Consider the following 26,400-nt stretch of genomic DNA (forward strand, 5'->3'; position numbering starts at 1 on the left):
CTTTAATCAATCCCGTGTTGGAGATTCTTCAGGTGCACAGATTACTATGAGGACACTTATCTATGAAATGAGGATTCAGGCTACCTCATGCAGCTTTGAGAAGCTGAAGAAACCAGGTGGTGTCATGAGACGTGGCTAGACCATTTTGCTGGTGACATTGTAACTAGCTCTGCTCTCAGTGCTCAGCGGCCATGGAAAGGGGACTGATGGCACCATCTCCCACAATGGGAACCTGACCAGCTTCCCCCTTGACATCAATAGCGGCTTCATTTAAGGAAACTCAAAATGCCAATGCCACTGACACAATGATGAAAAATGCCAAAGCATCTCAGGATTTCACTCCCAGGAGGTAGCGATTAACCTAAATCCCAAATGCACATCAGCCAGTGGCTTCAAGATCCTTAGCCTCTCCCAGACAGCACTTTCTGGAAGCATCAGATTAGGTTTAACAGGACAGGGGCCACACACTCACCAAAGGAAAGCACCATAAACACCAACACCACAGCACTGACACACAGTACATGTACCATAGATTAAAGGTCTTATTCTGCTCACCTCATGTGTGCAGAAAGTGTTCCTTCAAGGTTTATTGAGCATATTTCAATTGAGAAAATATGACTTTTCAGGTCTTCCAGGACAATTTAAAGACTAGATGAAGAAATATTTCTGACAGAAATGGGAAGAGGTAGACAGTATTGTCAATATGGTATACACACTGTCAACTTAAGGGAGGCTTCTCCTGTGGATTGCCTGCTGAATGGCTGTTGCAGAAAGAATTGCGTCCTGATCTATACTTTCTTCACACTCTTTCATACTGTTTTTGGCTGCCCTCAACAATTCTTTCTCCAGAGCTTCCATGATGCAGAGCAAAGTTGTGCCGTACAGAACACAATACCAGAATCCTTGTAGTCTTAAAGGAACATACATCATCTCCATTTTAGACAATGTCCTTATAAAAGCATACATCTAGTAACTTAGTGCAAGCAATGCCACAAGAGAGATGCAAGTTTGTAAAACTATTTTCCTTCGGTAACTTCACACCATCAGTTAGTATTGTATCATGATTTCTTATAGCATACAAGGCTACAGAATATGGGATTAGAATAGATAAGCGTTTGATGGCCAGCACAGAGAAGATAGGCCAAAGGGCCTCCTAGTGTGTTGTAAAACTCTGACTCTAAGATCGTAACCACATTTTAACAACCTCTTGTATTTTACCACTAGCCAGCAATATTGAAATATTGGTCCTTGCTCGTTTATCAGGTGATAAAGCTGCGACTAAAGTTTGGATTTATTTTGCTAGTTAACAGAACCATATTTACTCTATATCATATCAGCGCTTCTTTTCATTTCAGTTCCTGTATCCACACCATTGCTTTATCCTCTGTTGAATTCTACCGAGGTGAAGTTAGGAGAAACTATGACATTGCACTGCATAGCAAGCACAGGAACTCCACCAATCACTTACACACTGTATCGAAATCAATCAAGTCTTCAATCAGTCTCTACAACGCAGGCAATACCAGCAGTTTTTAACATAACGATAGAGACAATGGAACATTCTGGAGAGTACAGATGCAAAGCTGAAAATCAAATTTCTTCACGACGCAGTAAAGGAATATCACTTCATATTTTAAGTATGTATATGCGAAATGCACTCCTTGCCTTCTTAATTACAGGTATCAGTGGGGTTTTATCAGAAAGCTTTGTTCATTATACAATATTCATCTATTTTCAGTTTTCCTAATTCATAAGAGAAGTAATAACATTTTGATTTCTCTGTCAATGTTAAGTTGTAATGATTTTCTCCTTCAGGTTTCTCTTCTGTGTTGACCATCCTGACACATTTAAATCTGGTCTTGTGAGTGCGGGTGCCTCCAAACCACCTCGCCCACAGCCACTCTTCATGCATGACTTCAGACTATCAATGTTAGCAGGATGTTTGAATCTCGTGGTCAATTTTAAAATAGTACGGTTGCATTGACAGCAATGTGAGGGCTGAGTAATAAATATTGACTGGAGCACTGAATCCTATACACTTTCTAGAAATACTACCCAAGGGGACAGATAAGACTTCAGTTTAACATATCCAAAAGATAACACCTCTGGCAGTGTAGCACTCCCTACGTGATTTTGTTCAAGTGTCTGTTATGTATCCCAAACCCACAAGCCTTTGACTCAGAGGCAAGAATGTTACTCATTGGTAACAGCAGTGGTTCAACATCAATTTATCTCGATACTACCAATTTTTTAAAAGTTCGCATCTAGTGTGATTAATAAGCTTGTGATCTGCAATTTCTTTCTTTCCGTGCGAACTCCCTTATTCAAACAACTTGTATCACAGTAGTACTGAGTATACACACCAGGAACGTCCAAGGTTTAATTCCTACTAAGTATTGAATTAGGTGTCTTAAATGAAGCAGTGATGGTAAAGTTATCACTGGCCTCAGTGTTATCGGTCTAGAGAGTACAGGAATCAACCAGTGTTCAAGAGCCTGTCTACTCAGTGGCCTATATGGAAAACCTCGGGCGTGATTCTCCGCTCCCGCGCCGGTTGGGAGAATCGTCGTCGCCGTTCACACCTGCTTTTTAAAGTCGTCAGCCAGTCGTGCTGGCTGACGCTGAGCAGGGAGGAGGTGAGCGGACTGTTGCGCAGCGCCCGGAGACCGGGTCGGCTTACCCGAGAAGGCTGTGGCCAAAGGGGTGGGGGGGGGGGGGGGGTGGGAGAGTGAGCAGGTGGGAGGGAGGGGGAGGTGTGGGGAGGGTGAAGGTGGAAGGGGGGGGGTGGGAGAGGGTGCAAGTGGAAGGGGGTGTGTGGGAGAGGGTGCAGGTGGAAGGGGGGGGGGGCGGTGGGAGAGTGTGCTGGTGGGAGGGGGTGGTGTGGGAGAGGGTGCAGGTGGAAGGGGGGGCGGTGGGAGAGTGTGCTGGTGGGAGGGGGGGTGTGGGAGAGGGTGCAGGTGGGAGAGGGGGGCGGTGGGAGAGTGTGCAGGTGGGATGGGGGGGGTGTGGGAGAGTGAGCAGGTGGGAGGGAGGGAGGTGTGGGAGAGGGTGAAGGTGGGAGGGGGGGTGTGGGAGAGTGTGCAGGTGGAAGAGGGGGGGCGGTGGGAGAGTGTGCAGGTGGGAGGGGGGGGTGGGAGAGTGAGCAGGTGGGAGGGAGGGGGAGGTGTGGGAGAGGGTGAAGGTGGGAGGGGGGGTGTGGAGAGTGTGCAGGTGGGAGGGGGGTGTGTGGGAGAGGGTGCAGGTGGGAGAGGGGGGCGGTGGGAGAGTGTGCAGGTGGGGGAGGGGGTGCGGGAGAGTGTGCAGGTGGGAGGGGGGTAGGAGAGTGTGCAGGTGGGAGGGGGGGTGTGGGAGAGGGTGCAGGTGGGAGGGGGGGATGAGGGAGCGGCGTGCAGGTGGGAGGGGGGTGTGTGGGAGAGGGTGCAGGTGGGAGAGGGGGGCGGTGGGAGAGTGTGCAGGAGGGAGGGGGGGTGTGGGAGAGGGTGCAGGTGGGAGGGGGGGTGTGGGAGAGGGTGCAGGTGGAAGGGGGGGGCGGTGGGAGAGTGTGCAGGTGGGAGAGGGGGGCGGTGGGAGAGTGTGCAGGTGGGGGAGGGGGTGCGGGAGAGTGTGCAGGTGGGAGGGGGGTAGGAGAGTGTGCAGGTGGGAGGGGGGGTGTGGGAGAGGGTGCAGGTGGGAGGGGGGGATGAGGGAGCGGCGTGCAGGTGGGAGGGGGGGATGAGGGAGCGGCGTGCAGGTGGGAGGGGGTGTGTGGGAGAGGGTGCAGGTGGGAGAGGGGGGCGGTGGGAGAGTGTGCAGGAGGGAGGGGGGGTGTGGGAGAGGGTGCAGGTGGGAGGGGGGTGTGGGAGAGGGTGCAGGTGGAAGGGGGGGGCGGTGGGAGAGTGTGCAGGTGGGAGGGGGGGGTGTGGGAGAGGGTGCAGGTGGGAGGGGGGGGTGTGGGAGAGGGTGCAGGTGGGAGAGGGGGCGGTGGGAGAGTGTGCAGGTGGGGGAGGGGGTGCGGGAGAGTGTGCAGGTGGGAGGGGGGTAGGAGAGTGTGCAGGTGGGAGGGGGGGTGGGGGAGAGGGTGCAGGTGGGAGGGGGGATGAGGGAGCGGCGTGCAGGTGGGAGGGGGGTGTGTGGGAGAGGGTGCAGGTGGGAGAGGGGGGCGGTGGGAGAGTGTGCAGGTTGGGGGGGGTGTGGGAGAGTGTGCAGGTGGGAGGGGGGGTAGAAGAGTGTGCAGGTGGGAGGGGGATGTGGAAGAGGGTGCAGGTGGGAGGGGGGGATGAGGGAGCGGCGTGCAGGTGGGAGGGGGGTGAGGGAGAGTGTGGAGGGTGTCGTCCATCCGCGGGTGCCACATGTCAGCCGCCCTGATATGGCAGGACGGTGACGAGGACACGGCTGCAGGGTGCGTGTGGCTGATGGGCACAGGCGAGTGGCACACTGGTGAGCAATACGGTGTGAACTGACCGTTGGGCGCAGACAGTGACCAGGTGTTAGGCTGGCTGCGTATCGGCAGTGCGACCAGGCCACCGGGGCACACAGGTATCCCATGCACACCGGCTGACGAGGTGTGGAAGAACCTCCGTGTAACATGTCATTTCTCTGCCCCCCATCACCCTCCTGCAGGTCACCATGTATGCCAACCAGACAGCGATGTTCACTGCCGTGGTTCATAGAATTAACAGTGCAGAAGGAGGCCCTTCGGCCCATCGAGTCTGCACCGGCTCTTGGAAAGAGCACCCTACCCAAGGTCAACACCTCCACCTTATCCCCATAACCCAGTAACCCCACCCAACACCAAGGGCAATTTTGGACACTAAGGGCAATTTATCATGGCCAATCCACCTAACCTGCACATCTTTGGACTGTGGGAGGAAACTGGAGCACCCGGAGGAAACCCACGCACACAAGGGGAGGATGTACAGACTCCGCACAGACAGTGACCCAAGCCGGAATCGAACCTGGGACCCTGGAGCTGTGAAGCAATTGTGCTATCCACAATGCTACCGTGCTGCCCCAGCATTCCCGTGGTTGGAGCAGCAGCTCTGGAGTTTGCCATCCAGCAGCGTAGAGTCGGACAGCCCACAGTGGCTGCAGATGCAGCGGTTGCCGGTGCAGCAGAGGGGATGGCCGCGAGTGGCCTGTCGTTGATGCGCAGGCCGCAGGCGCTCAGGACCCGAATGTACAGGGGGATGCCGAGGGGAACATTGACCGCCAGACGCCGAGGAATGCAGAGGAAGTGCTTGGGGGGGAGCAAGAGGATCCACTGATAGTGGTGCCAGGGTGCCACAGGCGTCCAGCAAGGCCGAGGGTGTACCGTGACAGAATGTCGTTCGAGGCCCGAACGGACATCACATGTAGGAGATTACGGTTCAGCAGGGAGACGGTCGCACATATATGCCACCTCGTGGCACACCTCGCACCACGTGGAATGAGAGGACACGCGATACCAGTCTCCGTCAAGGTGATGGTGGCCCTAAACCTTTATGCGACCGGTTCCTTCCAGGCGCCGAGCGGGGACCTATCCGGGATATCACAGGCATCGGTCCACAGGTGCATCAGGGCCGTCACCGACCCCTTGTACGCTATCGCGGACAGGTACATTCAATTCCCTGAGGACCGAGTACAGCAGGACGCACGGGCACGTGGAGTCGCCAAGGTGTCCGGGATATCGATGGTCCAGGGTGTCATCGATGGTGTGCACATCCCCATGTGCCCGCCTGCAGACAGCAGGGAAGTGTTCATGAACAGAAAGGGCGCATACTCCATGAACATTCAGGTGGTGTGCGACCCCCACATGAAGATCATGCACGTGTGTGCAAAGTACCCCGGCAATGTGCATGACGCCTACATTCTGGCACAGTCGTTCATCCCCGCAATGTTCGATGGATGCCCCCCCCCCCGGCTGAGGGGCTGGTTGCTGGGCGACAAGGGCTATCCATTGAGGTCATGGCTGCTGACGCCAATACGGAGGCCTCACACCAATGCGGAGAGCCTATACAACGAGGCACATGCAGCAACCAGGGGTGTGGTGGAGCGGTGCTTCGGGCTGCTGAAGATGCGCTTCAGATGCCTGGACCGATCAGGAGGGGGCCTGCAGTACCAACCCGACAGGGTCGGTCGCATGGTTGTGGTCTGCTGTGCGCTGCACAACATTGCCATGCAGAGGGGAGATGACCTGGTGGAGTACTCAGAGGGAGGACCCAACGGGACCGGAGCCAACGCAAACGAGGGGGATGGGGAAGAGGAGGATGCAGATGATGGGGCGCATCAGGGTGGGGGGAGGGGCGCAGGACGCAGACACTGCCCGGCTGCTCGTTACATCCAGGAAGCTGCGCGACGGCACCGCCGCGGACAGCGGGCACGCGACGCGTTGGTGGCCGCATGGTTCACGCACTGTGGGGGTGGGATTTGCTGAATACTGCCACTTGCACCGTCACTCCTGTACACGGGCACCACACAGCGTGTCCCAGACTGTGAGGTCTGCCCTCCTGTCCGACCGACTGCCAACCTCTGGCGTGCGTCCCTGGGTGCAGTTGCGGTGGGCGATGTTGCGCTGCTTCCTGGGGAACGTAAAAGATTCGGGGTTCGTTAGACACGGTGGCCCGGGTGTATGGTGGTGGTGGGTACACAGTGTGGTGGGGGAGTGGATCGGGGGTGCAGTGGCCAGAGTGTGGGGGGGGGGCGATGACGGGTTGGGGGTGGGGAGGACATGCAGGGTTTTCTCACTTGCTTCTGCGCCTCCGACCTGGTATGGCGCGACCTCCCGGGTGGCGGATCCCCCAGCGAGGCCCAGGGCCCTCTGCTCGTGAACAGTTAGGGGGTGCAGGACCGGAGAACCCCCTCCGGTTCTCATGCGCTCCCGCTGGTTGTGCGCTGTCTTGTCCTGGGGGGGGGGGGGGGGGGTTGGATAAAGCATCACCATTAGGCGGGTATCATCAGGGCATGCAGATATAGACAACATTCTTGCTGGTTCAGGAGACAGCATGCCATGGCTTCGCTCCAGGGGGGTCCCGGGGCTCATGTGGGTCGAGTAGATAGTTGGGCACCGTGACCCCCCCAAACCTCCCTGACCCCCCCAACATCACCCCTGATGCCCCAGTCCCCCCCAACACTCACAACCGCCCCTGATGCCCCAATCCCCCCCCAACAATCCCAACACCCCCCCCCACCCCACCCCCGTGCCGGGGGGGGGGGGGGCCCTGGGGGCACCCTCATGGCACTTACCCTGGCAGCCCGGGTGAGGTCGTGCAGCTTCTTGCGGCACTGCTCCCCCGTCCGGGGGGCCTGCCCCACAGCACTGACTGCGGTGCCCACCTCCCACCAGTCGCGCCTCACCGCGCTGGATGGCTGGTGATGCCCACGTCTTGGGCAGAGGGTGTCCCTTCTCCGTTCCACCTCATCCACCAGGGGTGTCCAGGTCTGTGTCCCGGAATCTCGGTGCGGCTCTTCGGGGCTCAGCCATCTCCTCTCTTCTCCTCCGGGTCCTCTGTGCGTGGATCGCGCAATTTATGATGCAGCACCGCGTCATTCGGGTGTCGCACGGTGACGACGCGGACTTCGTGGCACGCCCCCCCCCCCCCCCCCCCCGGGGTTCTCGCGGCCCCGATCCTAGCCCATTTTCGGGCCCTGAATCGGTCGGGATCGGGGCCGTTTCGTGCCGTCGTGAACCTCGACGGCGTTCACGACGGCGTGAGCACTTCGGCGCGGGAGTGGAGAATCGCGCCCCTCATCTCTGGTTCAACCTCAAGTGAGAATCCATCAGGTTCAGTGATAATCCCTTCCTTCACTAAATAACCCTCCCTTGCTGTCCAGAATCAGGCACAAAAAAGGCCAACTTGAGCAATGTACCAGAGAGCAATCAGGACCCAAGTAAAGCCCAATCTGGGGGCAGCACGGTAGCACAAGTGGATAGCACTATGGCGTCACAGCGCCAGCGTCCCAGGTTCGATTCCCTGCTGGGTCACTGTCTGTGCAGTCTGCACGTTCTCCCCGTGTCTGCGTGGGTTTCCTCCGGGTGCTCCGGTTTCCTCCCACAGTCCAAAGACATGCCGGTTACGTGGATTGGCCATGATAAATTGCCCTTAGTGTCCAAAAAGGTTAGGAGTACTGGAAGGAGGTGTTTAGGGCAATTTCCAAGGTGGTGCGTGTGAAACTGGACCCGGGTCCCCAGGAGGCCATATTCAGGGTGTCGGACCAGCCAGGGTTGGAAACGGATGCGGAGGCAGATATCGTAGCCTTTGCCTTGTTGATCGCCCGAAGGCGGATCCTGCTGGGATGGAGAGCAGCCTCTCCACCCAGTGCCCTGGCGTGGCGGGTGGACCTGTTGGAATACTTGACCCTTGAGAAGGTTAAGTTCTAACTGAGGGGAAGCTCAGAGGGGTTCTACAAGTCATGGGCGCTCTTTATTATGCACTTTCAAGAACTGGATAACATCGAACATTAGTTTGGGGGGGGGGGGGGGGGGGGGAGAAGGGGGGCTGTGTAGATTAAGGGTGACTCTGGGTAATCCCGGATTCCTTTTTGTCATTTGTTTATGTAAACATGCGGGCTGATGTTTGGGGGTTGGTGGGCGGATGGGATGGTTGTTATTATGGGGATTGACATATTTTGCGATTATTGTTTATTGTTGATGGGTGTAAATGCGGGAGAAAATGTGAAAAAGGAGAATAAAAATATTTTTTTTAAAAAAAAGGTTAGGCGGGGTTATTGGGTTACGGGGATAGGGTGGAAGTGAGGGCTTAAGCGGGTCGGTGCAGACTCGATGGTCCGAATGGCCTCCTTCTGCACTGTATGTTCTATGTTCTATCTCGGTTACTGCCTTCAGGGAAGGAAGTGTTAAAAGTAGGCAAACATTAAAATATAGAAATGTTTGTTTTGGTTTAAATAAATGGATAAATAATTGCTACATGGGACCAGATTTTCTGCTAAATAATTCCAGTGAATTGGTGAAAAAGAATTGGTGATGGCTGGGGGTATACATTTACCCATATATGGGCAAGCATATGGTAATGATAAGAAATTGACAGAATTATATGTGATACGTTTCCCATCATTTGCACCCTCGCAGTGTTGAACATGAGGCACACCACACAGTGGCAGGAGGGAATTCAAAATTAAAGGAGCTGTCTTAGCGTGGCAATTGATTGCATAGAAATATACTTTTAAAAAATGCAGTTTGAAAAGTCTTTCCAGAAACAAGAAAGGCCAATGGTCATTCTCAATGCTCTGGCAGACCTTTAGCAGTCATTTTGAGACCATCCTGTGGATTCAGGAAATAAAACCTAGATACACAAGTGGCATGGCGAACAGCATTGGCCAAGTGAAGTCCATGTTGCTTCTGCTCCAGCCATGATCATTTATGTTTTACAATATAGAGGTAGCAGATTTGGGAGAATCAAAGTTCCCTCTTTTTGTCTTTATTCCCCTGAATTATTGCCTTCACTCCTTTCAATGCCATGTTCCTGGGTTAGGAGCACTGAATGTTTCCATTCAGAGTGTAACGACACCCTGAACTAGGGTGCAGTCACTTCCAGCTCCCCTTGACCCGGAGCAATTGAATCAACAAATAATTCTTAGAAAAACACCCAAGGTCTTTGGCCCTTGGCTGGCCAATAATTACAGTCACCAGGTTTGTAAATTTATACACATTTACTCTTTATTAATAACAAGAATTTTAATGTAATATGCAGCAAATACAATTATCTAATTCCTAAACCCCCCACTTTAACTTGTCCCCACCGTCTACACACACATGGCAAACAAGCACGAGAGGAATCGAGGGGTGTAAAATAATAAGTAAAAGGATGAAGAGTCTTTGTTTCAGATGGTTGTCTTTAAAGCTCACCTTCCATCAAACTAGGCTTTCAGGTCAAGGTCCCTGTTTTTGGTCTGTTATGGTTTTCTCTGTAGATTCATTCCTTCAGGTTCTCTGGTTCAGAAATACAGCAGCTCACAGTATTTCTGGAGAGAGAGAGAGAGAGAGAGGAGAGCGAGAGCAGGCACTCACAGCTCCATCTTCTTTGAGCGTCCAGGACCTATCTCTGCTTTCCTTAGGTCTCTGGAAATCATCTCACTCGGGTAGGACCCAATCAACACCTGCTACTGGACAGAATACAGCCTTTTTACAGTCATTCGCCACCAGCCAACCAATCAAACCAAGTCCCACCAATCTCTTGGGTGCCACAGAGTCTGAGTTCTGCTGCTCGAAAACTAGCATCATATACAATGTTGCAACTGTTTGAATTCCTCATTCTCTCTGCTACCTGACTTAAAGATGTGTGCCCAGTAAGCATCCATGGATCAAAATGATAACTGCAAAAAAATAAAGCAAGTGAAAATAAAGGAGGAAGGATCCTTATAAATAGTGTGATCTCCTTAGGCACCATCAATGGCAGTCTTTGATCAATCTTACCACAAGATACACTTGTACAGTATGGGAAAGATTCTACCTCTCGCTAGCTTTTAATTCAATTTTGAAAATAGTTTTTTGCAGTCTAAATTAAATCACACAAGGAAACAGGAATGCAAGCATCAGTCAAGCGTAGAACAGAGATACAGATGTCATGCTAAGAGTAGCTACTGATGCCCTACTTTCAGTATTTTACTCTCAATTTTATGCCCCTCTCCTAAACTGCAGATATGGTTACAGTTTTAAAAGATTGCATTGATAAACCACTTTCCATGTCTCTCGGAAACACCTACCTTCCTTCCCTCACTATCATTTCTTCCCCACTGTTCGCTTTTCCCTCCTCTCACTTTCATCTTTTTCATTTGTATTGTTTCTGCTTTCCACTGAGTCTTTTCTCCTTGGTCACACCTTCTCCTCCCTTTTCACCCCTCAAAAGTTTTATTATTCACTCTACAGTTTACAGTTTGCAGCTGCGCATTGGGGATTTCTGATAGAATGGAGAAGAGAAGGAAACCAAGGAAGGAAACATCACCAGAGCTGGAAGTGGAATGTAATCTATTGAAGGAGACTCTTTAGAAGTGTAAATTTAATTAGAGCCATAGACTCGAGTGGGAGAATTTAAACCAGTGCTAAGGACATAATCAGAGCTTGGATGAGGGACTGAATCAGCTAGAGACCTGGCTTTGCACATCATTAAGGAGTGGACTATTAAAGTAAAAATGAACAAGATGAATGTTGACACTTTTTCAACTGTTTTCAATAGTGATTATGCTAGTCTTCATAAAGCACACTAGTTGGATCATTTGTTTAGACATGGAAAAATGAGAGGCGCAGATTTTCACCATAATGGCAGCCTCTCCATTGTGGTGGAACTACCCAAACATGGTGAGTCTTTCCCCCAAACACAGCACTTTCAATTTTCATGGGACCATTAATGGAGGCATTTCATATTTGATGCATGTGTGCATTAGGGAGACAGCAGGCTATTTAAATTACCAACTGCCTACACTGAAGTCAGATTTTGCTGGCCCAGGAGTGTAAAACCCAAGATGTGCAGAGTGGACCTGGAAAGAGCAAGCCTGATCTTTTAAGGATTCATTTGGATAACCCTTTGGAGGGGTAAGGTAGCCCATTGAATCTGGTCCTGGGACACATTTGCAGGAGGTCAGGTAACCTTTGGTGACAGTCAGGTGCCCTTTGGAAGTGTTAAAAGTAGGCATAAAAGTGCATAAGTGTATGAACTCATTGACTGTCAAGCTTGTTGAAAGTCAACTGACCTGTCAAAATCAACTGTCAAAGCTGCCAAAAGTGTCAGTTAAGAGGACCTGTCAAAACGGTCAAGAGGACCTATCAAGAGGATTTGTCAGAAGTATCTGCCAAAGGGAGCTGGCAAGGCATTTAAAAGTCCTGCCCTTTAAATCTTGCCAAAAAAAGTCTGGAATCTTTTTTTAAATCATTGCTTGCTCTGTCTCTCTGTCTGTTGACATTACTATCCATTACTTGATTAGTGCTGCATGACTGATAGTCCACAATAGTGCATTGTCACAGTAGGTTGCCATTTCACAGCTTTTTTCAACTAAAAAAATAAATAAATTTAGAGTATCCAATTCTTTTTTCCAATTAAGGGGCAATTTAGCATGGGAAATTCAGCTACCATGCACATATTTTTTGGTTGTGGGGGTGAGCCTCACGCAGACACGGGGAGAATGTGCAAACTCTACACGGACAGTGATACGGGATCGAACCCGGGTCCTCAGCGCCCTGAGGCAGCAGTGCTAACTACTGCACCCCTGTGCCACTCTCCAAGTTTTTTCAACATAATGAAGTCTGCAATACACACTCAGAACCTCAGTTTATCGAACCGTATCTTATCTAATCTCTGCATGGGCCCTGAGGTTTTCTCATGGTAGATAACTGAGTGAGTTGGCATTGTTAGTGTTTGGGCAAAAGGGGATGGGGCATGGTTGGCATCCATTTGGCAAAAGGGTAACAAAAAGCCATGGTGGGTGTGTAGAGGGGCATGCGGTGGCATGGATGGTAGAGAGGGAGACAGGGAATGGGTACAGGGCATGCTGTGGCATCGAGGGTATGAGGGGTCATGGGGATGGGTTCAGGAACATAGGTTGACAGGGAATATGTTAGGGACCATGGGGATGGGTACATGAGGTGGCATGGATGGGGCATAGGTAGTGTTGCGGGTTGTGGGGGTGAGGTTTTGAGAGATGTTTTATCTACACAGTGCTGGGGCCCCGAGGCAGACTAACCTACCTTCTCACCCAGCAGCATCCTCACTTTTTCCAGGGTCACTTGTATCATTAGCCCAACATCCTCACCCTCTGTGCAGTCATTTTTAAAGGTTGGGTTCATGTAATTGAAAATTCTCCCGAATCTGCACTCTGACCCGGGTGCAAACATCTGAGGGTCTTTCTTGCTAATGGAGGAACACAATTGCTCTCAGCCTTTTAGCTCTCTCCACAACCTAATATACAGCTTTTTTGAGAAAGTCATAATCTTTATCTTAATTTAGTAATAAGACCATAAGACATGGGAGCTGAACAAATAGGTAATATGAAAGTGTACAAAATAATAGCTGGAATTCTTCAGCTGTTGTGGAAGTGCACCCCCACCCGCGGGTGTCATGGGGTGGCTTCAACATGCGCGGGAGGATAGAATCCCACCGCCAGCAAACAATGCGCCACCGGGAAATACGACTGGGGAACTGGAGAATCCTGCCCAATATGTTTGGAACTGATCGGTTGCAACAGAGAAAAAGATCACCAAACAATAATTCTACACCCTTCTGCAAACACAAATGCTATAGTAATGTGACAAATATCAGAACGTGAGTTATAAGAAGCTTGTGAAATAAAACATCTTTTTTTTCCCATCAGATACTACATGGTGGATATACATAAGCTCAGTTTCACCGGTGATAATACTAGTAGCAGCAGCAGTAATATTGTCCCTATGCCTTAAACGACTGCGCAGCAATAAAGGTGTGTATCTTTGTATGGTTACATTCCTTGTTCAGCATTATTTGAAATATTTTGTTAATTTGGTTGTCCAATATTTATTTATATCTTTAAAAAAATTTGATCAACAGATATAAGCCAAGCAGATGAAAGGTAAGATTTCTTCAACAGTCTCAAACTTGTCCAATTTCTTATTGTTCTTTGCTGCTTTGAAAAATAGACACCACAATTCACACCTCTTTAACCTGGGGTTACCCCATCTCTGGATATGTAAGGATTTAATCACCTGCTAATGGTCGCATTCCTAGCATTGTTTGGCATCTTTGAATTTGTCTATATATGTGTTTCTGGAACAGACCTCTTCATTCACCTGAGGAAGGAGCAGCGCTCCGAAAGCTAGTGACATCGAAACAAACCTGTTGGACTTTAACCTGGTGTTGTAAGACTTCGTACTGTGCTCACCCCAGTCCAACGCCGGCATCTCCACATCTTGAAAAATAGAGTAATATACAAATACAATTCTATGCATTGTTCAAAGAAGCAAGGCAAATCGCCGCCAATCCAGTATTGTTATAAATCGAGTTGCTCCCTCCATGTTGTATATTCGAATGAATGATGCCATGAACGTAACAAAAAAATGAGAGCCAGATCAGATATCCAACTCGTAACCATTAATATAGCAGCTAATATACAAGTAATTTATGTAAAGAAAGGAGGAGGCATGGAACTACTATTCATCTTTTATCAATACTTTCTTTTTAATAAATTGAATACCCAATTTCTTTTACAATTAAGGGCAATTTAGCATGGCCGATTCACCTACCCTGCACATCTTTGGGTTGTATGGGTGAGACCCACGCAGACACGGGGAGAATGTGCAAACTCAACAAGGACAGTGACCTGGGGCTGGGATTGAACCTGGATCTTTGATCAATATTAGACTAACAAGTTGATTCCATTTTATCATTTTGTGATGAATGTAGAAATTGTTATAAATTATATTTCATATTTATGGTAGTAATGTTATTTAAAACCCTGGTTTAAAATACATGCAGGTAGTGCGTCTACTAAAGCTGTAATTATGAAGTAGTGAAAAGTGATCTAACCATGGTTTCTAACCATTTACTTTTTTACATATAAATGGCTAATATTGTTTTGATTGCTGGAGATTCCCTGGGATACAGATAATTTGAGGGATTGTGTTTCGTCCTATCTGAGCAGGTCATGGGACATCTTAGTGGGACACAGATGATGTAAATAATATAGTTTGCAGTTTTGCCAAATGCTGTTAGGTTGAACAGAAGGGTCTAACAAGACAGAAGTGTTCGGGGTCTGGACTTGAAAAGCTCTCTCTCCAAAGGTCTACTCAGAAAAGCAAGTAGGCCTGTTTTGTTAACTTAACGTATAAGTGGCATCTGAACTATATTTGGTTGCTTGGTTGTGATATTTATAATGAAGGTGTAGGGCATAAGTTAAAATTTTTCCTTTTACTTAACTGTTTAACTGTTCATTGTAAAGCTCTTTCGTTAATGTGATTAATTGTGTTAAAATTAAAGTTTGTTTTAACATAATACATGGGTGGCACGGTGGCTAGCACTGCTGCCTAATAGCACCAGGGTCCCAGGTTCAATTCCGACCTTTGGTGACTGTGTGGAGTTTGCACGTTCTCCTCTCAATCTACTTAAAATTCTCAGAGCCAGACAATCACATTTCCCAAGCTTATAAAATCCAATAGATATGGATAATTTTGTAGCATTTTAGTTGATTCATCCAGAAGGAACCAAATAACACTACCCTGCATCCAGCAGTTATTTAAATTATACCAGGGATTTGCTTCCACCACTTTACCAAAAGTGCATTCCACATGTTGCTCTTTTTTTGTGTGAAGAATTTCCAGACATCAACTATAAATTGCCTTGCACCATTTTAAACAGGAGCGCTTGTTCTAATTTTAGTTTAATTTGAAGATGTATTTGTGTTTGAGATCATTATTTGATTTTACTGTGTGTAAGTAGATTGCCGCATTTTCTTCTGAAGCAACATTGTCTATAGGGACGGCATGTTGGCACAGTGGTTAGCACTGCTGCCTCACAGCACCAGGCACCCGTGTTCTATTCCAACCGTGGGTGACTGTGGAGTTTGCAGTGTCAATGTGGGATTACTCCGGGTGCTCCAGTTTCCGTCCACAGACCAAAGATGTGCAGGTTAGGTGGATGGCCATGCTAAATTGCCCCTTAGTTCCAGGGATGTGCAGGTTAGGTTACAGGGATAGGGCAGGGTGCATGGGTATGGTGGTCTTTTGAAGGGTCGGTGCAGACTCAATGGGCTGAATGGCCTCCTTCTACACTGTAGGAATTCTATGAAGATCTATACCTATTGGTCAGTCATCATTCCTGGGGTGAAGTATCCTTTCCTCAGTTTTACAAATTGTTTGGGGTTTCTTATCCGATAGCCTAACAAAAATTGGGGTCTCGTTTGGTATCCCAACAGTTTACCTTAGGTTTCTGCACATTAACTAGAGATTATACATAAATTTTAATGAAAAAGTTAAGGAATTTCTTGAATAGCAGTGGATTTACATGTTCAACTAATATCAGCTGATATATTTCACTTTTTACTTTAATTGCAGTGATGGAACACATCAGGGAGAGCCCTTGCAACATATCCAAGGTAAACGTAATTATTTATTCATGTAACATAGTAGTAAGATATGAACAAAGCAGGACAAAGCTGTGTTAAGTTTAATATGCACGTCACTAATAGCGTGCAAAAAATTGGTAGCAAGGAAATGATACAATGCAAGTTGTGAATCACCACAAACTGCAGAATGAGTTCATGAGTTCTACCACTCCAGTACTGGCTTTGAAGAAAACTGGGACCATCAATCTTCAAGATGTCGCAGCCCACGTTGAGAGCTGGAGTCTCCAGATCATATCGTAGATCATAAAATTTACAGTGTAGAAGGTCCATCGAGACTGCACTGGCCCTTGGAAAGAGCATCCCACTTAAGCCCATACCTCTACCCTATCCCCCGTAACCCCACCTTAACCCCTTTGGACACTAAGGGGCAATTTAACATGGCCAATCCACCAACCTGCACATCTTTGGACTGTGGGAGAAAACCGAAGCACCCGGAGGAAACCCATGCAGACACGGGGAGAAAGTGCAACTCCACAGATAGTTACACGAGGCTGGAATTGAACCCGCGTCCCTGTAGCTGTGAGGCAACAGTACTAACTTTGCGCCACCGTGCAGTGTCATTCTCTTCCAAAGTGATGTATCTGCATCTCCTTCCGTTGATGCAGGTGTAAATATGCAAGAATATGAGTGAATGGGCACAGAATGCCACATTTGTTTGTGTTATATCTTCTTTTACCCCATTAGGAAATAGTGGGGAAGTAGTGTTGGTAAAATTAGCAGGCTGATTATCAACCTCTTGTACAATGATTTGAATGCTTTACTTCCGGTGGCAGCCATGATGCGAGTGATCGCACACAGAACAGCTCCTGCTTGAAGGCGCAGAAAATAACTCTTTTTACCTGAAATCGGGTGCAACTTCGATGGAAAAGTGGAACCCGGGAGTGGTATGTCTACAGGTTATCAAACCCGGCAGATGGTGAAAGGCCTGGCCAAAGAGTTGGAAGAGACCTGTGGCGCAGCAACCAATGGAAGGATGGTGGAGGGGGAAGGGTCAGTGCAAGTAGCAAAGCATCAGATGGAACAGTTGATGGCCTTCATCAAGGAAGAGTTCCACCAGCAGAGGGAGGAGATGCAGGAGAATTAATCGAAGGCCATCAAAGGGGCTGTGGCACCCCGAAGGGCTCGATGGAGAGGGTGGAAAAATGCTTGGAGGCACAGGGGTCGCAGATCCGAGAGATTAAGAGGGTGATGTCGGATCACAGCGATTGGGTGGTGGCATTGGAGGCAGAGGTGGGACTCCTGGGAGACTTTGCAAGACGTTGAGCACAAAGTTGGAGAAACAGGAGAATAGGTCGAGAAGGCAGAATCTGCAGATAGTGGGCCTGCCTTAAGGAGTGGACCGTGCGAGTGCCACAAGGTATGTTTAGAGGATGCTGACTGGGCTGGTGGTGGAGGGGGTTCTGGACAAGGCCCGTGAGGTGGACAGGAAGCGCAGGTCTCTGAGGCAGAAGCCAAGAGCTGGGGAGCCGCCGCGGGTAGTGATCGTGGGGCTCCACAAGTTCGTGGAGGAGATTGAGGTGTGGGGGGGGCTGAAGTTGGGAGGAGGGGTGAAAAAGGGAAACATTGGATTGGATTTGTTTATTGCCACGTGTACCGAGGTACATTGAAAAGTATTGTTCTGCGAGCAGCTCAACAGATCATTAAGTACATGAGAAGAAAAGGGAATAAAAGAAAATACATAATAGGGCAACACAACATATACAATGGAACTACAAAAGCACTGGCATCGGATGAAGCATACAGGGTGTAGTGTTAATGAAATCAGTCCATAAGAGGGTCATTTAGGAGTCTGGTGACAGTGGGGAAGAAGCTGTTTTTGAGTCTGTTCGTGCGTGTTCTCAGACTTCTGTATCTCCTGCCCGATGGAAGAAGTTGGAAGAGTGAGTAAGCCGGGTGGGAGGGATCTTTGATTATACTGCCCGCTTTCCCCAGGCAGCGGGAGGTGTAGATGGAGTCAATGGATGGGAGGCAGGTTCGTGTGATGGACTGGGCGGTGTTCACGACTCTCTGAAGTTTCTTGCGGTCCTGGGCCGAGCAGTTGCCATACCAGGCTGCGATGCAGCCCGACAGGATGCTTTCTGTGGTGCATTTGAACAAACTGTTAAGTTATGTGTTGAGGAGTTTGTTCCCCAAATTGGTTATGTTTTGTAACCTTATCTATATACGTTTGGAATAAAATACATGATTTGATTGATCATTCTGTGGCCAACAAAGACCAAGTGGGACTTGAATCCAAAGCTTCTTGCTCAGAGGCAGGGGCACTGCCTACTGAGCCATGATTCCAGAATGCTGCTGATAAAGTCTGATCTCTCACGCTGGTCTTCCATTTCCTCCTCCACAAATGCGTATCCAAATGAGCTTTCCTGATGGAAAACGCATCGGTGGAGATAAAACAAGCAATCTGTCACAAAAGGGACAAAAATAACCATAAGCACGTTCACTTAATTTATTTCTATGCCCTTTAATTGAATTTTTGCCTGAAGTTTAGTGTACCCAATTCTTTTCTTTCCAATTATTTTTTAAGGGGCAATTTAGTGTGGCCAATTCACCTACACTGCACATCTTTGTTTGGGGTTGTAGGGGCGAGACCCACGCAGACATGGGGAGAATATGCAAACTCGACACGGACATAAGTCAGAGAACATTAGGGCAGCACAGTGACACAGTGGTTAGCACTGCTGCTTCACGGTGCCGAGGTCCCAGGTTCGATCCCGCCTCTGGGTCGCTACCCGTGTGGAATTTGCACATTCTCCCCGTGTTTGTGTGGATTTTTTAATTTTTAGTGTACCCAATTCATTTTTTCCAATTAAGGGGCAATTTAGCCTGACCAACCTACCCACCCTGCACATCTTCGGGTTGTGGGGGCGAAACCCATGCATTTCCTTAATTGGAAAAAATGAATTGGGTACTCTAAATTTATATTTTTTTAAAGTCGGAGAACATTGTTGTCTGTCGTTCCAGCAAAATCCTTCGCCGGGCAACTAGGGTGGCGAAGGCCACATTGGTCTTCCTCCCCTCCATCAGCTCCAGCCTTTCGGCCATCATAGGGTCTGGCCCGGCCTCTACCTCTATATTCTTTGCTAGAGCCCCGAACACCCCCTTCCAGTACCTCATCAACTTTTCAGAACCTTAGAACATACGTGTATGGTCAGAGGTCCTCGGCCACACAACTGCCACCCCCTGGAAGAACCCACTTATCCGCGCCAGAGTCATATGCACCCTATGCACCACCTTAAACTGAATCAAATTCATCCTCACACACAAGGAAGTCGAATTCACCCTACGCATCGTCTGAATCCACGCTCCCCATCATATCTCCCCCCTCAAATCCTCCTCCCCTTTCTTCTTGATCTCGCCATTTTGCACCCCCCCTGCTCCCGCAGCCGATCCTACCCTCCCCTTCCTCGTCCGGAAGCAACAACTGTCCCAATAGGGCATATTTCTGCAACTTGGGAAACCCATTCCATACCTTCTGTGCAAAGTCATTCACTTGCATATACCTGAATTTGCATCCCTTCGGGAGCTCAACCCTCTCCCGCAGCTCTTCCAAACCTCTCCTCCAGATATAGATCCCCCACCCTCACCAGCCCCATCTCCCTCCACCTCCGATACATGCCATCTGTCCACCCTGGCTTGAACTTGTGGTTTTCACACGTGGTTAGCACCAACATCCCCTCCATCCTAAAGTGTCTCCTCGGCTGGTTCCACACCCTAATTGTGGATTGTATGACCGGGCTTTCAATATACCTCCTCAGTGCCAGCGGCTGTGCCGCCGTCACCATAGCCCTCAGTCCCCTACAGGACACCTCCTCCATCCTAACTCCTCTCCTTCCCACCACAACCTCACTTTCTCGACATTCGCTGCTCAATATAGTTGTAGCAGATTCAGTAAGGCCAACCTCCCCTTTTTTCCTCTGCCTCTGTAGCAGCGCCCTCCTCACCAGAGGTACCTTCCCCACCCATATAAACTCCGAAATCGCTGCTTCCAGCTTCCGGAAAAAGGCGTTCAGAATGAAGATCGGGTGGGTCTGGAATACAAATAGGAACCTTGGCAGGACGCTCATTTTCACCACTTGGACCCTCCCCGCCAGTGTCAGATGGAGCGAATCCCATCTCCTATAGTCCTCCTTTACCTCCATCACCAATTTTGTTCAGTTCCATTTGTGCATTGTTTTAAAAAAAAATTAATTTAGAGTACCCGATTCATTTCTTCCAATTAAGGGACAATTTTAGCGTGGCCAATTCACCTACCCTGCACATCTTTTGGGTTTGTGGGGGTGAAACCCACGCAAACACAGGGAGAATGTGCAAACTCCACATGGGCAGTGACCCAGAGCCGGGATCGAACCTGGGGCCTCAGCACCGTGAGGCAGCAGTGCTAACCACTGCGCCGCCGTGCATTGTTGCCCACTCCCCCATCATCTGGGCCCCCCAGATATCTAAACCTATCAATGGCCACTCAATGTCAACACCTCTAGATTGGCTCCCCGACCCGCCTTGTTCACCAGAAACACCTCGCTTTCCCCCCACATTCAGCTTGTATCCCGAGAAGGCCCCAAAACTCTCTAATAAGCCCATAATTATCCCCATACTCTCCAATGGGTCCGACACGAGCAGCAGCAGATCCTCAGCATACAGCGACACCCGGTGTTCTCTACTCCCCAATACAATCCTCTGCCACTCTGCTGACCCCCTAAGGGCCATTTCCAAGGGTTCCATCGCCAGCTCGAATAGCAGCGGCGACAGCGGACACTTATGCCTCATTCCCCTATGCAACCCAAAGCTGTGTGAACGCATCTCATTTGTCCAAACGCTCGCCACCAGGGCCACATACAAGAGTCGCACCCACGCCACAAACTTCGGCCCGAACCCAACCTTCCCAGAATTTCGAACAGGTACCGCCACTCCACCCGGTCGAAAGCCTTCTCCGTGTCCATAGAGACCACTACCTCCGGTACCCGTCCCTCAATGGGGTCATGATTACATTAAGTAAGCACCTAATATTACTGAAAGTTGTCTACCCTTCACAAAGCCCATTTGGTCCTCTGCAACCAACCTCGGAATGCATCCATCCATCTACCCTGCCATTAACTTAGCCAACACTTTCACATCCGTGTTTAACAGTGATATGGGCCTGTATGACCCACACTCCAACAGGTCCTTCCCTTTCTTCAGAATTAGCGTAATTGTTGCCTGTGTCAGTATCTCCGGCAGCTCCCCCTTCTCCAGTGCCTCGCTTAACATCCCCAATAAATGTGGTGCCAACTCTATTGCAAACATCTTATAAAACTCGCCCGGGTAACCGTTCGGTCCCAGGGCCTTCCCCGGCTTAATCCCTTTTATGCTTTCCATAACCTCTCCCAATACAGATGGCTCCTCCAATGCCTGCCTCCTTTCCTTATCCAGCCATTGGAATTCTAGCCCATCCAGAAACCACCCCATATCCCCTTCCTCACCCCCAGATTGGCCCTGTACAATTTCTCATAATACGACCTGAACACCTCATTTATCTTTCCTGGCTCCAACACTGCCTCCTCTTTCCCTGTCCATACTCTTAGGGTTTCTCTGGACACAGCCTGCCTCCGTAGCTGATGGGCGAGCATGCGCCTGTAACATTTTTATCTTTGCCAATCCCTCCCCGTGGGGGCCCTTGAATATTCCGTCAACCTCGACTATTTCATCCAATAGTTGTCCATACTCCTCTATCCTCCTCCTATCTCCGTATGCCTTGAACGAGATCATCTCCCCCCCGAACCACCGCCATCAATGCCTCCCAGGATGTGGCTGCCCATACCTCCCCATTTTTTTTCCAGCTTCACATAATCCTTAATCACCGACTGCACCTTGTTGCAGAACCCGTTGTCCGCTAGAAGTCCCAAGTCTAGTCTCCACCCGGTCTCTGTTCCTGCCTCGAGCTAAGTCGAACCTCCAGCCAGTGCAGTGCGAGGTCAGAGATCATGATTCCCGCATACTCTGTCCCCACCACCCTCACCAACACCTCGCGGCTCACCACAAAAAAAAAATCAATTCTGGAGTACACTTCGTACACGTGTGAAAAGGAGTACTCCCTCACCCTCAGATTCTTAAACCTCAAAGGGTCCACCAAACCCATCCGATCCATAAACCCTCCCAGCTCCATCGCCATCCTCAGCCTTCCCATTGACTTGGGGCTCGACCTACCCATCCTCAGCTCCTCCTTAAACTGTGCAAACATCTCCTTGCGCACCTCCCCTCCCCCACCCAAAGGCACATCCAAAGCCAGAGGTCACCTCCTCCAAAAAATAAAGATCACCAAAGGCGGTGGGAGTGGGTGGGAAAGTTGCATCCTTCCAAAGTTATTGCCCCTTAACACATCTCCGTAACAATAAAATCGCCCCACCCAAGAAGAAAAAAACCCCAACCTCCGACCCCCACACTACCCGTATCTTCTGAACTCCGTTGTTCCAACTCCTCCATCTCCAATCAACGTTCAGTTCTCCCCCAGTACTTATCTGGTGATTGTAATTTTCCCGAGTTCGTCCCTCCTTTCCGTTTCCTGATTAATAGCTGCTTCTGGGATGTTACTTTGATCCTCAATGGAGAAGACTGATGCAAAATACCTGCTCAATTCACCTGCCATTTCCTTGTTTTCCATTATGAATTCTCCAGGTGCACTTTTTTTTTTGATAAACATTTTATTGAGGTATTTTTGGTATTGTAACAACAAAATAAACAATGTACATGAAACTATAAACATAGTGCAAAAGCTGTCACCCTCCCTTACAGATCCCACCTTTATTAACCCCCTACTCTAAGCTAAACTAACCCCCCTCCCCCCCCCATTCTGCGGACGATTAATTATCCGCAAAGAAGTCGACGAACGGTTGCCACCTCCAAGGAACCATAACAGTGACCCTCTCAAGGCGAACTGGATTTTCTCCAGATAAAGATTGCCATGTCCGATAGCCAGGTCTCCGACTTCGGGGGCTTTGAGTCCCTCCAAGCTCAAATTTGGGTTCCCGGGTCTTCCGACACCCCAAAAATCGCCACCTCTGGACTCAGCGCCACCCTTGTTTTTAACATCGTGGACATGACATCTGCAAACCGCTGCCAAAATCCCCTAAGCTTCGGACATGTCCAGAACATGTGGACATAGTTCACTTGTCCTCCCGCACATTTTGCACACCTGTCTTCCACCCCAAAGAATCTGCTCATCCGGGCCACTGTCATGTCGGCCCGATGAATGGCCTTGAATTGTATGAGGCTGAGCCTGGCACATGTTGCGGACGCGTTGACTCTACTCAACGCGGCCGCCCATAGACCATCCTCTATCTCTCCTCCTAACTCCTCTTCCCACTTGCGCTTCAGCTCCTCGATCTGCGTCTCCTCTGATCCCATAAGTTCCTTGTAAATGTCCGAGACGCTCCCTTCTCCTACCCACCCTCTGGAAACTACCCTGTCCTGAATGGCCCTTAGCAGTAGGAGCGGGAAGGTTGACACCTGTTTACGTAGGAAATCCCGCACCTGCAGATACCTGAATTTGTTTCCCCTCGGCCACCCAAACTTCTCCTCCAGTGCCCTCATAGTCGGAAAGCTCCCCTCTGTAAACATATCCCCCATCCTCTCAATCCCTGCTCCGTCATATCCGGAACCCCCCATCCATACTTCCCGGGGCAAACCGGTGATTATTACAGATTGGAGACCAGACCGATGCTCCCTCTGCTCCCACGTCTCCTCCATTGCCCCCAGACTCTCAGGACCACCATCACCACGGGGCTGGCGGGAACGGCAGAGGCGCAGTTACCAACGCCCCCAGACTGGTGCCCTTGCATGAAGCCGCCTCCATACGCTCCCATGCTGACCCCTCCCCCACCACCCACTTCCTGATCATGGCTATATTCACTGCCCAGTAATAGTTACTAAAATTTAGCAGCACCAGCCCGCCCGCTCCCCGGCTACGCTCAAGCATTACCTTCCATACGCGTGGGGTCTTGCCCGCCCAAACGAAGCCAGTGATCACTTTGTTGACCCGTTTAAAAAAGGACCGCGGAATAAAGATGGGGAGACATTGAAACATGAATAGGAATCTCGGGAGGACCGTCACCTTCACCGTCTGCACCCTCCCAGCCAATTTATACAGCCGGTCCCATTCCCGCGCCACTTGAATGCCTAGGTACCTACACCCTAAACTGCAGTTCCCACAGTCGCCTCTCCTCTCCCTTCGCCTGGACCGCAAACATCTCACTTTTCCCCATATTTAGCTTATACCCCGAAAACCTGACCCAGTCAATAAAGCCCCGCCCAAATCCGAACCGTCCCAGTACCTCCCACAGATAATCCCATTCTAACCGATCAAAAGTCTTTTCTGCATTCATTGCGATCACTACCTCCACCTCCCTACCCTCCGGGGCATCATGATCACGTTTAACAACCTTCTTACATTGGCCACCAGCTGCCTACCCTTAACAATCCCAGTCTGGTCCTCCCCAATAACGTCCGGAACACAATCCTCAATCCTGGAGGACAAAATTTTGGCCAGCATTTTGGCATCCACATTCAACAGGCATATAGGCCTGTAGCACCCACACAGCTCCGGGTCCTTGTCCCGCTTCAGAATCAGCGAAATCGTGGCCTGTGAGAATGTCGGGGGCAGCACCCCTCTTTCCTTTGCCTCATTGAACATCCTCATCAACACCGGCCACAATATCTCAGAGAACTTTTTATAAAACTCTACTGGGTACCCGTCCGGCCTCGGGGCTTTACCCGACTGCATGGCCTTCAGACCCTCCACTATCTCTTCGAGCCCGATCGGGGCCCCAGCCCTTCTACCAGCTCCCCGTCCACCTTTGGGAAATTCAGCCCCTCCAAGAAGTGCCTCATTCCCCTCCGGCCCCAGAAGGGGTTCCGACCTATACAGCCTACTGTAGAAACCCTTAAACACCTTATTCACCCCTGCTGAATCTCCAACCAGGTTCCCATCACCGTCATTTAATTTCCCTATCTCCCTGGCTGCCTCCCTCTGTGCAAGCATTCTGCTGGCTTTCTCTCCCTACTCATAGATCGCCCCCCTCGCCTTTCGCAGCTGCTCCACCGCCCTGCCCTCCCTGTGGTTAACAATCCGAACTTCGCCTGTAGCCTCCGCCGTTCCCTTAAATGCCCTGCCTCTGGGGTCTCCGCATACCTCCTATCGATCTGTAGTATCTCCTTTACCAGTCGGTCCGTCTCTGCCCTGTCCACCTTCTCCCTATGGGCCCATATCGAGATCAGCGCCCCTCTGACCACCGCCTCCAGTGCTTCCCAGACCACCGCTGCTGAAATTTCCCCCGTGTCGTTGAATGCAGGTAATTCGGAATACATTTCCTCAGCCGCTCGCACACCTCTTCGTCAGTCAAAAGTCCCACATCTAACCTCCATTGCGGGCGCTGGTTACGGTCTTTACTAACTTGCAGGTCAACCCAGTGCGGAGCATGGTCTGAGATTGTGATCGCCGAGTGCCCCGTGTCCACCACCCCTGCCAATAAGGCCCTACTCAAAATAAAGAAATCAATCTGGGAGTTCACTTTATGCACATGTGAGTAGAAGGAGAACTCCTTCACCCTCAGCTGCCCGAATCTCCATGGATCTAGCCCCCCCCCCCCATCTGCTCCATGAATCCTTTTAGTTCTTTTGCCATTGCTGGCACCCTGCCCATTTTCGAGCTTGACCTTCCAAGCCAGGGACAATAACTGTGTTGAAACCCCCTTCCATGACCAACCTGTGCGAGTCCTGGTCCGGTATCTTCCCCAGCATCCTCTTTATAAACTCTACATCATCCCAATTTGGCGAGTACACGTTTACTAATACCACCTGCACCCCCTCCAGTTTCCCACTGGCCATAATGTACCGACTTCCCACAACTGAGACTATTCTTCCCCCCTCAAACACCACCCGCTTATTGATCAGGATTGCGACCCCTCTAGTCTTTTGAGTCTAGTCCCGAGTGAAAGACCTGACTGACTCAGCCTTTCCTCAATCTAATCTGGTCAGTTACTTTAAGCTGCGCCTCCTGCAACATTACCACGTCCGCCTTCAGTCCCCTAAGATGCGCAAACACACATGCCCTCTTGACCGGCCCATTTAACCCTCGAACATTCCAGGTGATCAGCCTAGTTGGGGCTTATTGCCCCCCCCTCCCCCCTTCGCCGGTCAGCCATCCCCTTTTTTGGGCCCACCTCCAGCCCATGCTCCGCGCCTCCACCAGCCCGAATCCAGGCAGCCTCCGCCCCCAACCTCCTCTCTGTCACTTAGCACAAGTCCCTCCCTCGTCATCAGAACATTTACCCCCCTCCCCCCACTAGTAACAACACTCTGTAACCCAAACCCTTT

The 26,400-nt window shown here is 50.0% G+C and overlaps 2 protein-coding genes across 8 annotated transcripts in view; one reads left to right on the forward strand and one right to left on the reverse strand.

The window, feature by feature from the left end:
- The window catches only part of polg2 (polymerase (DNA directed), gamma 2, accessory subunit), a 217,192-nt gene that overhangs the window by 86,527 nt on the left and 104,265 nt on the right, over window positions 1-26,400 (reverse strand). The window lies entirely within an intron of this gene.
- LOC140395656 (platelet endothelial cell adhesion molecule-like) overlaps window positions 1-26,400 on the forward strand; it is a 128,785-nt gene that overhangs the window by 72,557 nt on the left and 29,828 nt on the right. For 2 of the 4 annotated variants that reach the window (XM_072483684.1, XM_072483686.1), the window contains exons 9-12: window positions 1,356-1,637; window positions 13,276-13,380; window positions 13,488-13,509; window positions 15,986-16,026. In XM_072483684.1, coding sequence (XP_072339785.1) covers window positions 1,356-1,637; window positions 13,276-13,380; window positions 13,488-13,509; window positions 15,986-16,026 — 450 coding nt within the window. The remainder of the gene's footprint in view (window positions 1-1,355; window positions 1,638-13,275; window positions 13,381-13,487; window positions 13,510-15,985; window positions 16,027-26,400) is intronic. The other 2 variants (XM_072483687.1, XM_072483688.1) reach the window with 1 other exon arrangement.

Source organism: Scyliorhinus torazame, chromosome 18 (assembly GCF_047496885.1).
Source record: "Scyliorhinus torazame isolate Kashiwa2021f chromosome 18, sScyTor2.1, whole genome shotgun sequence".
In the NCBI taxonomy this organism is placed as follows: Eukaryota; Metazoa; Chordata; class Chondrichthyes; order Carcharhiniformes; family Scyliorhinidae; genus Scyliorhinus; species Scyliorhinus torazame.